The following is a 16,837-nucleotide window of genomic DNA, read 5'->3' as shown; positions in this document are numbered from 1 at the left end:
CTCTCTAGTGATTGATAGGCTGTATTCTCAGTGATGTCACTGCTCTCTAGTGATGGATAGGCTGTATTCTCAGTGATGTCACTGCTCTCTAGTGATTGATAGGCTTCATTCTCAGTGATGTAACTGCTCTCTAGCGAGTGGATTATTTTAGCACAATAATCTAATTTCCACAAATTCTAAACATCTGGATATTCCGGTTCCCTTATAAGTCGCATATTGTTATAAATGATGTTTAGGAGTAAAATGAATTAATGGATGCATCATATTGCTGTATGAAATACAATAGGAGAAGCAGAACATATGCATTTAATAGCATGGGATTGTGATTCTCTGTGTCCTATATTTTCAAGCAGATGGCAATTATTTTTGTTGTTTACTATGAATTTCTTCGCCGTCTTTGTTGTCTGCACCAGTGTAGCCTCCAGCAGGAACAAAAAAAACGAAAACATTTGGTAGTCAGATATGTCTAAAATGTTACTTTTCATGGGCCTGCTGTACCTTGAGGGGGGAGATGTCTTCTTTGTTGTGACTTTTATGTTTTTCTGAACACTTTTTGTTTTTCCCATGTCCTTGCAGGCCAAGATCGCAGTGAAGCTACTTTAATAAAAAGGTTTAAAGGGGACGGTGTTCGGTACAAGGCAAAACTGATTGGGATCGATGAGGTTTCGGCCGCAAGAGGAGACAAGTTATGCCAGGATTCAATGATGAAACTCAAGGTATTGTCTCATTATACTTTTATTGGTCGTCTTATTAATGCAGTGGGCCAGCCAGCACTATGTCCTTGTGTCTCTATGCATTTTCTCTAGTTATTTTCCTTTCCTTTTAGCTTCTGTATGTCCTGCAGGAAGTGGTGTATTCTCTCCAGTCTCACACAGTTCTCTCTGCTGACACCTCTGTCCATGTCAGGACCTGTCCAGAAGAGCAGCAAATCCCCATAGGAAACCTTTCCTGCTCTGGACACTTCCTGACATGGACAGAGGAGGCAGCAGAGAGCACTTTGTCAGACTGGAAAGAATACACCACTTCCTGCAGGACATACAGCATCTGATAAGTACTGGAAGAGTTGAGATTTTTAAATGGAAGTCATTTAGAAATCTATATAACTTTTTGTTGCCAGTTGATTTGAAAACATTTCATGCTGGTGTTCCCCTTTAAAGGAGAACTTTCCTTGCTTAGGGTCTTGCTACTCAATGAAGATCATTCACCATGGTCTCCATAGCGTCTGCATCGGCTCTCTCCTTAGTAGGGATGCCTTTGGTACTCCCATACCATGCTTGTTCCAGTAAGGGAAAAAGTTCCTGCCAATACTGTCCATTGTCTGCTTTGTTTAATGAGAGATGCCAAAGCCAGATGAGATTGTTGGACGATCCTATAAAACCAATGGGTTGTGCCAACAAACATATCTCATGTATTTGGCTCCAGACCATTGTGAGAGGATGCTTTCGATGTACAGCTCTGCAGCATACGGGGAGCCATGGCACCAAATGAGCAATGGATGGTTTAGGAATAATTCCTTCCACAAGCAGCCATCAGATAGGAAGAAGCTTTCAGCCACAAACCTGAAATGTAATATTATTAAAAGACAAATAATCTCCTGAATACATGTTATATATAAAGCAGGGGGATAAGCTTTGGCGATCGGTGTTATCTGAGATTCCCAGAGCAGCTGCTTGCTCAAATGTGATAGAATATTTATCCTGAGGAACACAAGAAGCAATAGAAGTCAATAAGAGATATGAAGACGTGACGCCCAGATGGTAACATTACTGTAGATTCCTCATCAAGCTTACAATGAGATTACCAGCTATATTCATTCTATTGTGTTACTTAGAAGACTGCGGTGCAATCTGATAGACCTCCAATGGACAGCTTGGCTGTCCTCATTTTAGTAGAACATAAATATGAAATGAATAGGACAGGAGGTACATATATAAATTCATAGCTACAACTAAGATGAGAAAACATTGTATAATAAAGAACTACTGGACAGAGTGGACTGGAGGACTGAACCAATAGACAACAGAGACTGGAGAACTAAACTAATGGACAATGGGGACTAAAGAACAGAACCAATAGACAACAAAGACTGAAGAACTGAACCAATGGGTATCGGAGACTGGAGAACTAAACCAATGGACAATAGGGACTAAAGAACAGAACCAATGGACAATGGGAACTGAAAAACAGAACCAATATACAACAGAGAATGGAGAACTGAACCAATGAGTAACAGGGACAGGAGAACTGAACCAATGAAAAACAGGGACTGAAGAACTGAACCAAAGAACAATGGGGACTGAAGAACTGAACCAATGGACAACAGAAACTGAAGAGCTAAAAAACTGAACCAATAGACAATAGGGACTAAAGAACTGAACCAATGGACAATGGGGACTGAAGAACAGAACCAATAGACAACAGAGACTGGAGAACTGAACCAATGGGTAACAGAGACTGGAGAACTGAACCAATGGACAATGGGGACTAAAGAACAGAACCAATGGACAATGGGAACTGAAGAACAGAACCAATTGACAACAGAGACTGGAGAACTGAACCAATGGGTAACAGAGACTGGAGAACTGAACCAATGGACCATGGGGACTAAAGAACTGAACCAATGGACAATGGGGACTGAAGAACTGAACCAATGAACAATGGGGACTGAAGAACTGAACCAATGGACAACAGGAACTGAAGAGCTAAACCAAAAGACAATGGGGACTGAAGAATTGAACCGATGGATAACAGAGATAGAAGAACTGAACCAATGGACAACGGAAACTAAAGATCTGAACGCATGGACAGTTAACCACTAGACTCCAGGGTCTGGGGAGCTGAATAATTGGGGCACCAGACCGGTAGACTGAAGACTGAATCAAGAACCTCAGCACACCAGGGATTAGAGCTCTTTATTTCATGATCATGATAATGGACATTGACCCTTCAGACACTATAAATTTGACACTGAACCCTTGTAAATGGGACCAAACCTGCAACAGGAAAGTGATGAGTTAACCTCTCAACATCAGGGACCAATCCACTTAACCTGTGGTAACAGGGACCATAAATTACTGGATATTAGGAATTAGACCAGTAAACTTCCCAATACCAGGGACAGATCAAGTAGTAGATTAGTAGGTTGCTATACACTAGAAACTGTACCAGGAAAACAATGGATTGGGGACAGGGGCGGGTTAACTTTACCATAGGCCCTGGGCTGTGCACCAAGCTCGGGCCCCCCACTGTAACTATGGTAGCACTACGTGGTATTCATAGTACATTATAGATAATGTTATGATGCCCTGATTTGTGCAAAATCGTGGTAAAACAGCATTTTTTTTTTCTAAATCATGGCAAAACTGTAGCCAGAAGACAATACACCATTAAAAGTGCGGCGGGAGCACCGGGATAGTGGCTGTCGGCCAGGGTAGCTCTAGCGGTGTTGTGGCAGCTAGGTGGGTTTAGAGTTACTTGGGCACTTGTCACGGTAGCCTGGAGTGACTATTACCCACCCCCGGTTGGACGGGCTCTGCTTTCGCAGGTTTAGTTAGTCCATGTATATGCTGGTGTGTTGGTGCAAAAAAAATAGACAGAGTCCAATGACTTAACCAGAATATTGTCCGGTTACTTAGTGCTCTGGTGCAGTACACAAAAATAAATATTGCTTCGATAACTGCTGGTGCAGATAGGAGACCAAACAAGTCTGTGAACCGGAAGAAAAATGGAGTAGTGGAGCATCTTTAGGGCCCTGTCCGATGTAGTACTGTACTCTGCCGGAATAGTGTAGCTAAGAGTAGTAGAGAAGAAGAAAAGATTCACGTTTACTGACTGCCCAATGCCCTACAGTGTCAAGGTACTTGTCCTGTGAGGGTAGTACGAGGTCCCAGGTCCCTGTTCTGGGTTGAGCAGACTTCCCGAACATTAGCTGTGCATTACACAGTGGAATACGTAGGCTAACTGCAGCTTTGTTCCACTGGGGTCAGTGCCTAACTGGATCCAAGTCACTGCCCTGTACGATGTTGCTAGTATCCCTGGCATTGACAAAGTGATCCTCAGAGGATGTCCTTTTCTCCTGAGGGGGTCTAGCACTGCATGCTAGTAGTTACTTAGAAATGTCTGTATCTTGGTCCCAGACAAGGGTCCTGGCCGGAGCCAGGCCCAGGCTTCACTGCAGCAGGAACTGTGTCTTGTGTCTTGCTATCACTCTGAACTGACTGGAGAACTGAATAGTATTCAGGCACCTTAACAAGAACCACAGTGGTAACACAACACCTGCTAGCCCTGCATATAATATCCTGCAGACCCCTCGCTCACCACACTGTGAAGCTGAGAAATCATTTTTACTTTTAACAAAGATCAAGACAAAAAACTGAGTTTTTTTTAAAGCAGATTTTTATTTGTAGAAGGGGAAGGGTGAGTACATGGGGAAGGGGTGAACATATAGGGTGAGGGTTTTTTTTTTTTTAGATATTTTTATTTTCAGAAGGGGGAAGGGGGAGTATATGGGGTAGGGGTGAAGATATATAGAGTTGGGATGCAGGATGGAAGCTTCTCGCCTTTCTTTGCCACTATATGTTGGTTTCTTTTCTGTTAACATAAAAAATCGGACATGTCAGTCAGATACTAAAGATCAATATAGAGAAGAAGAAGCAACTGTGGAATCCCACTACTTACAGTTTGGTGACCTCGAGCCTAAAAGAAACACAGACATTCATAGTGTTAGAGGAAATTCACATCAGATCTTGGTCTAGCGGCCAAATATATGAATGACGGGACATGTTATCTTGCTGTTGGTCTATCCTGCAATTACAGTCATACTCACCTTTATCGTCTGCTGGATCGGGAGTCATAGCTGGTATTTCTGAAAGATAAAAAAAGTTTGATATTTAATAAAAAATTTTTTTTATAATATTGTAATATAAAAGCCTCCTGTATAATGTGTTTCTCCACCATGTGCCCATAAAACATGTTTGGATGAGAGAACACAGATACACTCATACTCACTGTCATAATCCGGTATAGGTATAGTTGTTATTTCTGAGAAGAAAAAAAAAAAGATATTTAATAAAAAACAAAAACTATAATAATATTAAAGCCTTCCGTGTAATATAGTGTTTCTTCATCTTGTGTCTATACAACATGTTATGATGAAAGAACACAGATATAGCAGGATACAGTCGTACTCACCATCAGAGTTGGGTACATGCGTTATTTCCTGTAAATCTGAGATGTAAAGTAAAAAAGAGTAATGTTTATTAATAATAATAATAATAATAATAATAATAATAATAATAACAATAAAAGAAATAGATATAACATTAAAGCCTCCTGTATAATATTATATTGGCGCATCCATAACATCTCTGCCATTCTGTACCGTAGGATATAGTCATACTCACCTTCAGAGTCCACTGGTACAGGTATAGGAGTTGTTGTTATTCCTGAGATATAAAAAAATGTTTAATATTTCATAAAAACAAAAAAGTCATAACATTAAAGCCTCCTGTATAATATTGTGTATCTCCATCCTTTTTCTACAAAAAGTGTCATTTCCTGTAAATCTGAGATGTAAAAAGAAAATGAGTAATGTTTAATATTAAAAGTAAAACCTAGATATAACATTAGTTATATCTAGGTTATAGTGTCCTGCCTAAGACTATGGTCACACGTAGTATGAGACCGGCCGTTATGTGACCCGGCCGGGTCATAGAACGGCCGGTCTCAGAAGAGATCATCCCGGCCTGTACTTCAGTACCGGCAGGATGATCTTTAGCGCCGCATCTGCGCGCACCCGCATCAGAACTCCCCACTGCACACAATGGAGCATGCAGCCGGAGCCGCTGGCTCCATTGAGTGCACTGACAGGGTTTTCTGCAGCCGCTATTCAGTGAATAGCAGACACAGAAAACTGACATGTCAGTTTCTTGCGGCACCGCTAGGGATCCCGACCAGAGTGTATATCATGTCTTTACACTCTGGCCTGGATTCCCTCAGCCTGCAGCACTACGTAAGTTCCGTAGAAATTACTACGGAACTTACATAGTGTGAACATAGCCTAATATTGTATTGAGGCCTCCTGTTTCACAAACACATCTCTGCCCTGTTCTTCAGCAGGATACAGTCATACTCACCTGCATTGTCTAAGTCGGTTATTTGTGTCACTATCGGTAATTCTGTAATATAAAAAGAAAAGTTTAATGTTTAATAAGAATAAAACCCACTAGCTACAACTTTATAGCCTCCGGCCTAATGATGTATCGCTCCTCCTTGTTTCATCAAAACATCTCTGACCAGTGAGCACAAGATGTCTGACAATAAGATGAGAGTAGATGGCGCTGCAGCCTTCACCCCTCATACTGACCAGTACATACCAGGAACACTCCACAACAAAACCATTATGAGAACACATATATTAAGTCTCATATGGGCATGTGGACCAAGCAAGAGGAGCGGCCTGATAAGGGGGAGGGGAAATAGAAGGGGCCTCAGTCTATATGGGATGACAAGAGCTCCAATCTATGGAGGATGCAAAGGGAAGGGCCCAGATAAAGGGGGAAAAGAGGATGCCCCAGATAAGGGGGAAGGGTAAGAGGAGGGGTCCAGATAAAGGGGAGAGGGTAAGGGGAGGGGCCTAGCTAAGAGGGATGGGTAAGAGGGGAGCCCAAACTTTGGTGGAGCAACAAAAGGAGGATCCCAGTTAAAAGGTGGAGGAGTAAGAGGAGGGGCCCAGCTGAAAGAAAGGGAAGAGGAGGGGCCCTGCCAAAGGGGAGGGGTAAGAGGAGGGGCCCAACTATGGGAAGGGGCAAGAGAAGGGGCCCTGCTAAAGGGTAGGGGAAGAGGTGCCCTCCTAACCAGGGGCGTAACTAGAAATGGCTGGGCCCCATAGCAAACTTTTGATTGGGGCCCCAACCCCCTCAATCGACCACTACGCCATAAACACACTCAGCTCTACACAGGTTCTGTACACCATATAAATTACAGTACAGTTATATTAAGTGACTTACAGGAGACGTCTTCTCTGATCGGAGTTCTTTCCTTTTCATCTTCTCCATCCGTCCTGGGCCATTATGAAAACTTCTCCGAGCCACGAATCCACAGAATCTGCCAGACAGACATATTAGACTCCTCACTCTGGCACCATCCTTATCTCTATACACACTGCACATCTGTACTGTCCCCTTTACACCCTCATTTAGTGGGTATCCCTGACTCTATGTGACCCCCTAATAATATATGCCCCCCACTGTGTATTCCCTCTCCCCCTATGTTGCCCCCCCCAAATAGATGGCCCCTCTCCCCCCATGTTGCCCTCCTTATAGATGGCCTCCTCTCCCCCCTCCATATAGATGGCCTCCTCTACCCCCTCCCTTATAGATGGCCCCTCTCCCCCCACCCTCCCTTATAGATGGCCTCCTCTACCCCCTCCCTTATAGATGGCCTCCTCTCCCCCCTCCTTATAGATGGCCCCCTTTCCCCCCACCCTCCCTTATGGATGGTCCCCTCTCCCCCCACCCTCCCTTATAGATGGCCCCCTCTCCCCACACCCTCCCTTATAGATGGCCCCCTTCCCCCTCCCTTATAGATGGTCCCCTTCCCCCCTCCCTTATAGATGGTCCCTCTTTCCCCCCCACCCTCATAGATGCCCCCCTCTTCCTCCCCACCCTCATAGATGCCCCCTCTTTCCCCCTACCCTCATAGATGCCCCCTCCTTCCCCCCACCCTCATAGATGCCCCCTCTTTCCCCCTACCCTCATAGATGCCCCCCTCTTCCTCCCCACCCTCATAGATGCCCCCTCTTTCCCCCCCACCCTCATAGATGGCCCCCTCCTTCCCCCCACCCTCATAGATGCCCCCTGCTTCCCCCCACCCTCATAGATGCCCCCCTCTTTCCCCCCCACCCTCATAGATGCCCCCCTCTTCCCCCCCCCACCCTCATAGATGCCCCCCCCCACCCTCATAGATGCCCCCCTCTTTCCCCCCACCCTCATAGATGCCCCCCTCTTTCCCCCCCCACCCTCATAGATGCCCCCTCTTTCCCCCCCACCCTCATAGATGGCCCCCTTTCCCCCCACCCTCATAGATGCCCCCTTCCCCCCCACCCTCATAGATGCCCCCTTCTTTCCCCCCACCCTCATAGATGCCCCCCTCTTTCCCCCCACCCTCATAGATGCCCCCCTCTTTCCCCCCCACCCTCATAGATGCCCCCCTCTTTCCCCCCCACCCTCATAGATGCCCCCCTCTTTCCCCCCCACCCTCATAGATGGCCCCCATCCTTCCCCCCCACCCTGCAGGCTGATAAAAAACAAAACTTAACTCACCTGACAACACGCTCCCACGTTGATCCTCACTCCTCCTGGTCTGTCCTCGGCTGCTGCGCGGCTGCCGGGGGTGTCGCGTCTTATCCCCGGCAGCGCGCGCATCCCAGAGCTCCCTGCGCGCCGGAACCGGAAGTCAGGGCCCAAGGCGCGCAGGGAGTTCTGGGATGCGCGGCTGCCGGGGATAAGACGCGACACCACCGGCAGCCGCGCAGCAGCCGGGGGAAGACGGAGCCCGACTCTTGTGACCGCAAGCAAAACAATGCTTGCGGTCACAAGAGTGATTGATCGGGAGGGCCCTGCGGGCCCCCCTTCGTGGCCACTGCCTGGACCCCAAACAGCTGTAGCACCCGGGAGGCCTGCTCGGCCGCCGGGTGCTACAGGTTATGTGAGCTCCGGGGGCCCGCGCCACGGGCCCCCGATACGGCGGGGCCCCGTAGCGGCCGCTACGGCTGCTACGGCGGTAGTTCCGCCAGTGCTCCTAACAGCAGGTAGTCTGTGGTGGAGCAGTAAAGCATTACAGGATATTTTACTGTCTTTGTCGGTGGGGAATGGGCGCATCTGCTCAACCACTTCCTTGACAGCGGGAGGCTTGTCTACAAGAAATAAGGAGAAAAGAAGCCATTAAACCAGCAGGAAGTCCTCCCGAGGACGATGCTGAGTATCCAGCCATCCTCCCGCTCATCCGCCGCTCCCCTGCATCCCTGTGCACTCACCGGCCTGTGTGTCAAAAATCTCTGTTCTATGTAATATCCATCTGTCCGTCCTGGAAGTACAGAAAAATAGTTATCAGATTCTATAGATTTTGTGTAAAATATTTCTCATAGTCACAGTTCCTATACTGTATATTGTGCTATTGTGTGTGTATATATATATAAATATAGACAGTATATAGTACTGTTGCATATGCATAGACTGTATAAAGAGCTATTGTGTGTGTGGGGTTGTGTGTGTGTGTATATATATATATATATATATATATATATATATGCTGTCTGTAGTGCCATTGTATAGGTATATACTGTATATTATGCTATTGTGTGTATGTATATATATATATATATATATATATATATATATATATATATACAGTATATATATATATATATATATATATATATATATATATATATCTCAAAAAGGATTGCCCACAGCACTCCAGGTAAATTAGAAAAATCAAGTGCTTGAAAAATCAAGTGTATGCTTGAAAAAGACGACGGAAGGTCGTTGAAACGTCGCACTTTGACTTGTATGCTGTGCTGCACCACTATGGAATAAAAAACACCTGATTTTTCTAATTTACCTGGAGTGCTGTGGGCGATCCTTTTTGATATACAGTGGAGGTCTTGGTCAAGACTACCTGTGGGCACCCTCAAGTTGTGCTGCTCTTACAGACTTTAAACTATATATACATACATACATATATATATATATATATATATATATATATATATATACACACATATACACATATAGACAGTATATAGTGCTATTGTGTATGTGTGTGTGTGTGTGTATATATATATATATATATATATAGACAATATATAGCACTGTTGCATATGCATAGACTGTATATACAGCTATTGCGTGTGTATGTGTGTGTATATATATATATATATATATATACTGTCTGTAGTGCCATTGTATAGGTATATACTGTATATAGTGCTATTGTGTGTGTGTGTGTGTGTATATATATATATATATATATATATATATATATATATATATATATGTATATATATATGTATATGTATATATATATATATAATATCCTGTATATAGAGCTATTCTATACATATACACTGTATATAATTACTGTATATATAGACTGTATATAGTGCTACTAGAGACCCCTATAACTCCTGGAGGAAAAGCTTTCCTATTAGGGATACTATATAGAATACTATGAAGAATACCTGGTATAGGGCGTCCTGAAGAGCCATTTATCATGTTGCTCCAAGTACATAAAGCAGCATCGCTGCTCCTCCTCCTCGGATTGCCATGATAAATGTGAGGAAATCTCATCAGGCAGAAGAATATAGAACAGGATTCTATGATGATGTCATCACATGATGTCACCACCACAGGGAAGATTCCATTATCACATGCTGCAGGGGGGAGAGCATTCCAACTGATGACTGACTTATTGTGTCCATGATGTGACATAATAGTATCAGCTCTGTGGCGCCCCCTTCAATTATAGGCAGATATCACCTGCTCTTGGTTACACCTCTAAGCTGGGTTCACACTACGTATATTTCAGTCAGTATTGTGGTCCTCATATTGCAACCAAAACCAGGAGTGGATTAAAAACACAGAAAGGATCTGTTCACACAATATTGAAATTGAGTGGATGGCCGCCATATAACGGTAAATAACTGCCATTATTTTAATATAACAGCCGTTGTTTTAAAATAACAGCAAATATTTGCCATTAAATGGCGGCCATCCACTCAATTTCAACATTGTGTGAACAGATCCTTTCTGTGTTTTTAATCCACTCCTGGTTTTGGTTGCAATATGAGGACCACAATACTGACTGAAATATACGTAGTGTGAACCCAGCCTTAAGACATAGGGGAGATTTATCAAACTGGTGTAAAGTAGAATTGTCTTAGTTGCCCCTAGCAACCAATCAGATTCCACCTTTCATTCCTCACAGATTCTTTAAAAAATGAAAGGTGGAAGCTGATTGGTTGTCGAGGGCAACTAAGACAAATCTACTTTACATCAGTTTGATAAATCTCCCCCATAGAGATTCTTTGTAGAATTTGTAGTTTTTGGCAAAACCACTGCCTGCCCTCCCATTGTGTGCACAGCCCCACATCGTCCCATAGACTTTAATGGAGCCCGTTATAGGATTCCAAATATGACCACATTTTATCCGTATTTTACGACAAATCCCAATCCAGCCTGAGGCCGATTCTAGTAGCAGAGGCTGATATCACTGATCAGTGCTGCAGCATAGTATAACACTAACCAGCATAAGCAATCTGACTTAGGCTATGTTCACACACAACGTATTTTTTGAATTAATGGATTAATTGGATTAATTAAAAAAAATGGGGGGTGTATACACATAGAGGGAGATTCATAAAACATGGTGTAAAGTGAAACTGTTTCAGTTGCCCCTAGCAGCCAATCAGATTTCACCTTTCATCCCTTACAGACTTATTGGAAAATGAAAAGTGGAATCTGATTGGTTGCTAGGGGCAACTGAGCCAGTTTCACTTTACACCATGTTTGATAAATCTCCCCCATAGTATACACTCCGGCTTGGATCCCTAGTGGCCGTAGCAAAAACTGACATGAATAGCGGCCGCACAGAACTGACAGTTCACACAATGGAGAGTGTAGCTCAGACCGCACTTTCCATTGTGTGCGCCCGCATCCCAATTCGCCAGAAAAGAATCGTGAAGAATCCGTCTGGTACTGCAGTACTGGCCGGGATAAACTTCACGGACGCCAGTGTCTTACGATGTGTGAACCCGGTCTTAAAAAGTGGGGCTTAGATACATGACCTGTTCAGGTGGTACATCCTGGGATCCCTGCAGTAGGCAGCCACCCCCAGCACCCCCAGGTTGCATGCCGCAGGTCTAAATATTTAACCTGGTTTTCACTGCGCTTTACACCTTAGTTATAAGCAATTTTTTTTATTTCTAATTCCTTTTATCATCTTGGAAATATGCATGTTAGAAATGAGTTTTAATCCCCTCTATTTCCACTTACCCAACACGCAGCCCCGACACCTGCTGACAAAATATGCCATCCATGGCGCCCGGGAAATGTCCCCTTGTCTCAGAGATGTTGGATTCTTTTCTTCCCAATAATTGAGAGGTTTATCTGAGGCGGGGAGGATGATGATGGAGCCCGGGAGGTCTTACAGATTAATGTTCTCATCTTGTAAGCAGGCATAACAACCTTTATCCCCAGCAGTGTGACACAAGGGTTTCGGCTCAATCTTAATAATTTTTGAAGGCAGAAAAAAGCGATAAGGTTTTTTTTTTTTTACACATTTTGCATTGCATGTATAAGTGCCTTAGGGGACTTACCATATATATGCAATGCTCTGATGCACACCTTTATCCCATGCTTTGGGTCACGGAGCAGAGGCTTGTAGAGGGGCGATGGACCATTTCACACACCAGGCAGTGTGCGCTTCTTCAAGGCCTGTGACCCAAGCATGGAATAAAGGTCTGTTTTAAACTACCATGGGTGAGTGCCACATTTGTCACCTGTATACACTTTGATGAGAGCAACCATTATTGTGTTGGGGCAGAGGGGATTTACTCAAGGTGCGTTTACACAAAACGATAATTGGCCCGATCGTACGATTAACGAAGTCGGAGTAACGATTTTTTTTCCATAACGATCAGCGTTTAGACGGTACATTATATCGTACGGAAAATCGTTTTGCGATCGCTTAAGCCTATCTCACACATTGGTTAAATCAACGAACGGCTGTTTACACGGAACGATCTGCGAATTTTTTGTGAACAACGAACGACGATTTGAGAACATGTTGAAAGATCAAAATGAACGATTTCTCGTTCGTCGTTTGATCGTTCGCTGCGTTTACACGTACGATTATTGTTCGAATTCGATCGTTATCGCGCAAATTCGCACGATAATCGTTACGTGTAAACGCACCATGAGAGTCTTCTATAAACCTCCACTAATGTACTGTCACCATTACGCCGTCAAAAGCTGCCTGAAAATTATCTCATTGTGGCGAGTAGCGTCATCCTAGAAATCGGGCAGAAATGACACGATGCCTGAACTGCTCTTTCACAACAATTAGTTTAATGCAAAAGAACTGGCACATTGGGTCTCATTTACTAACAATGTGTCAATTATAAGCCGTGATGCTGTAGTTTGTGACTGTTCCATAGATGATCCACAATCTCCCTTAGTGTATTTATGTGCATCATTTGTGCTGCTACACTTCCTAGAGCTATAGGATTACATGATATAATTCTGGTGTCAGAAGTCACCACCAGGGGGAGCTCTCTGCATACAGGCTCTCTCTGCTTCAGCAATCAGAATTGTCTCATGTAACCCAATGCCTGTTTGAATTTCAGAAAAATAATTTAAACCGCGGCCATATAGAATTTTCCATGGATTTTTTTTTACCACCAATACTACATTGAGCTTTGCAAATGTCTTTGGTGAACTGAAGCCTGTATGAATTGGGCAGATCATCTCCACTCACTGCTGCACCACTTTTTAGTTATACGTCTCTATCAGGATCGCATTGTGACCTGCGAAAGCCTTAAAAAAAAACTTTAACAAATGATTATCCTCTGCGAAAAGTGACTGAACGTTCCGGAAGCCTTGTCAGTCCTCCCTTAAGTTGAATATTTCAAAGGGCCACAGAATAATAGGGTGACCCCATAACCCAAGATTATCTATTTTTTTTCTTCTCTCGACAGGGTATTGCAGCGGGAGCGCGATCAAAAGGCGAACACAAACAAAAAGTCTTTTTAACCGTTTCCTTTGGAGGAATCAAAATCTTTGATGAAAAGACCGGTGTAAGTAGACGCAACTGTTTAATATGTATGGGAAACATACCTGGAAAACCGTGTGCAACGCGACCCCCTCCTTTACACACTGCACACCTCACCCCTGCCGCCCTCTTGACGTCTTTTTATTTTGTGTCTTTGCTATAGTCACAGTTGTAGGATTGTATTCTGCGATTCGGGGAGAAGGGGGGTGTATCGCGAATTGCTATTTCCTGACTCGATCCATCACCTTCTCCAGCGATTTCCCTTTGTTCCCTGTAATGGTCGTACATTAAAAAGATTTTTCTTGTTTCTATTTTTATGAGCAATTCTCATCTTACAATGTAAAAGCATGACCCATATCCATCATCCCCCGAGACGTCTTCTTGTGTGATGTCTTGTAATACTGGATTCAACCAGTTCTGAGACCCCGACCACCATTATCTTAGAGGTTGGCACCCATCTTTCTCTAGACCCTTGATGGTGTCTTTGCTTCAGCCTGTGTAGTTAGAATCTCCTTTTTGCTGGGTGCGTAGTTACTGTAATAAAAATCTGCTGTTCACTTCCTGCTGAGCTTGTGCTTACATACAGCAGCCAGTCAGAAAAGTGTGAGGTTGGGACAGAACATCAGCATGACCCTCTGATGGAAATGCTGACTCTGCCCTTAAAGGGGTTTACTGGGGGAAGTATATAAATGTGTCCTGCCTCCGCATACAGTAGACATATGGGCTAGTTTATTGTCTTACTGCATGGGGAGGCAGGGCACAGTTTCATATTTCCCCAGAAAACCCCTTTAATGATAAGGCAAAGTGCTCCTGAATAGCTATGCCCCATTATAAAGAAAACTGTGTGACCTATAAATGTAGTTGCACAGTCCTCTCTGTCCCCTCCCTGCACTCACCTCTATGATCATAGGGAAAACTGTGTCCATACAGTTACAGCTGCACAGTCCTCTCTATCCCCTCCCTGAACTTATCTTTATGATTGTAAAGAGAACTGTGTGGTCATACAGTTACAGCTGCACAGTCCTCTCTATCTCCGCCCTATCCTCTCTCTGCACTCATGTCTATCATCATAGATATAACTGTGTGGCCATACACTCACAGCTGCACAGTCCTCTCTATCCCTTCCCCGCACTCATCTTTATCATTGTAAAGAGAACTCTTTGGTCATGCAGTTAAGGCAGCACAGTCCTCTCTGCCCCTTTCCTGCATTAATCTCTATAATCACAGAGAGAGAAGTTGTGGTGTGCACAGTCCACTCTTTCCCCTCCTGACACTCTTCTCTATGATTATTCAAGGAAATTTTGTGATAAGCTGCCAATAAATATTATATCTGACACATATAATATATAATATCTGACAGATTTATGAAGCCAAAGCCAGGAACAGACTATAAACGGAGAACAGGTCATAAAGGAAAGACTGAGATTTCTCCTCTTTTCAAATCCATTCCTGGCTTTGACTTCAAAAATCTGTCAGATATCTGTGTGTGTAAAAGGACCCTAAAGCTGCCTTTACACAGAGATTTGTCTGACAGAATATTAAAGCCAAAGCCAGGAATGGATTTGAAAAGAGGAGAAATCTCCGTCTTTCCTTTATGACCTGTTCTCCGTTTATAGTCTGTTCCTGGCTTTGGCTTCAATAACCTGTCAGATAAGGCTCTCTGTGTAAAGGTCCCTTAGATCTTGGAATAAATTATCAGTGGAATAAAATTCTATCACAAACCAGTTATAAGAAATCTCACACTATCACCATGCTCATGGGTTCCTGCTCCTTAAAGGGATATTCCTATCTTATAATAATATGGTATGATTGTTAGCACAGAGTCCCTTTAAGGCCAATCATTCCAATGACAGATGAGTATTGAATTGTAACTAGACACAGAACAAGGAACAAGGGTGTTTGCAGATCTCCGGCCACCATGTGGTTAATCGCCAATTAATTTCTTCCGCTTGTTTAGCGATTGTGCTGATTTTGCATTGAAAGCAAGCGGTTACCGTCAGATGGAAAGCAAACAGACATACTAATAGGCTGATCCCAGACAGAGATATATTGTGCGGCAGCCTGTTCTACAGCAGCGGCAGCCACCAGGGACTGCGCTTTCTTGCTTGTGTCTGCTCCACTACAAGACATGTGAGTGCGGTGCATGGGGGAGCCGAGCAGGGAGGGGAACCGAACCACCTGGATCCTGCAGATGGGGGCACCCGGGGCAGAGAGGCAGAATGTGCTGTAACCAGCGGCTTTGGTGACACATTGCGAGGGGAGCGGACCGAGCAGATGCCGGGGTCATTTATACAGACAATTTAAAATGAACGTAATCCGAGTGAAGAATGGACGGGTGCGGCGGGAGCCGTTCTACATCACTGCATTTTACCTGCATGTTAAGCGCAATATCAGCTTTTCGCTAATTTTTTTTTCAGTTCCGTATTGTTTCCACTTTTAGGCCACGCTCACACAACTTATGACACCGGCCAATCTGTGACCCAGCCGAGCTGGTGTCAGTGAAGTTTTCCCAAGCCGGTACTGCTCTCTTCATTGTTCAGGGTTCATTGAATAGCGGCCGCACAAAACTGACATGTCATTTTTTATTGCGTCCGCCTGCAATCCTGGCCGGAGATTATACTACGTGTATACACTCCGGCCGGGATTCCATTGTCTGCAGCACAATGTAAATTTTCTATTAATCATGGCCGTTGTTGCAAATCGGCAACAACGGCCGTGATAAATAGAAACTTTACGTTGTGTGAACGTGGCCTTAGACGGTTCGATACCAGGAAAACATAGATACAGTTTATGGCTTTATCCATGCTTTCGAGGACTCCCTAGGGTGGCATCCAACTTCTGCAGCCACCGAGAGTCAAATGCCGAGCGTTCAAGTTTTTAAATTGTTGCCTAAACTCAAACAGTTAGACAGGTCCGCTGAACACTACCTGGGAACCTTTAATGGCCATATTGCATTGTTCCTCAAACTGTGGCTCTTTAACTGTTACAAAACCTCCCAGGCCAGGTG

At 44.0% G+C, this 16,837-nt stretch overlaps 1 protein-coding gene and 2 long non-coding RNA genes across 13 annotated transcripts in view; 1 reads left to right on the top strand and 2 right to left on the bottom strand.

The window, feature by feature from the left end:
- DAB1 (DAB adaptor protein 1) overlaps positions 1–16,837 on the top strand; it is a 177,181-nt gene that overhangs the window by 90,707 nt on the left and 69,637 nt on the right. For all 11 annotated transcript variants that reach the window (XM_069979392.1, XM_069979402.1, XM_069979399.1 and 8 more), the window contains 2 exons: positions 577–716; positions 13,757–13,855. In XM_069979392.1, the coding sequence (XP_069835493.1) occupies positions 577–716; positions 13,757–13,855 (239 nt within the window). The remainder of the gene's footprint in view (positions 1–576; positions 717–13,756; positions 13,856–16,837) is intronic.
- Positions 4,421–5,445, bottom strand: LOC138798795 (uncharacterized). Its single transcript, XR_011364167.1, has 6 exons — positions 5,403–5,445; positions 5,191–5,226; positions 5,008–5,040; positions 4,826–4,864; positions 4,678–4,695; positions 4,421–4,590 (listed from the first exon to the last, which is right to left on the bottom strand). It is a non-coding gene; the product is annotated as an uncharacterized lncRNA (long non-coding RNA).
- On the bottom strand, positions 6,135–10,317 carry LOC138798798 (uncharacterized). Its single transcript, XR_011364168.1, has 3 exons — positions 10,241–10,317; positions 9,035–9,084; positions 6,135–6,176 (listed from the first exon to the last, which is right to left on the bottom strand). It is a non-coding gene; the product is annotated as an uncharacterized lncRNA (long non-coding RNA).

This window comes from Dendropsophus ebraccatus, chromosome 8, assembly GCF_027789765.1.
Source record: "Dendropsophus ebraccatus isolate aDenEbr1 chromosome 8, aDenEbr1.pat, whole genome shotgun sequence".
Lineage (NCBI taxonomy): Eukaryota > Metazoa > Chordata > Amphibia > Anura > Hylidae > Dendropsophus > Dendropsophus ebraccatus.
This window is presented reverse-complemented; position numbering and strand designations above follow the sequence as displayed.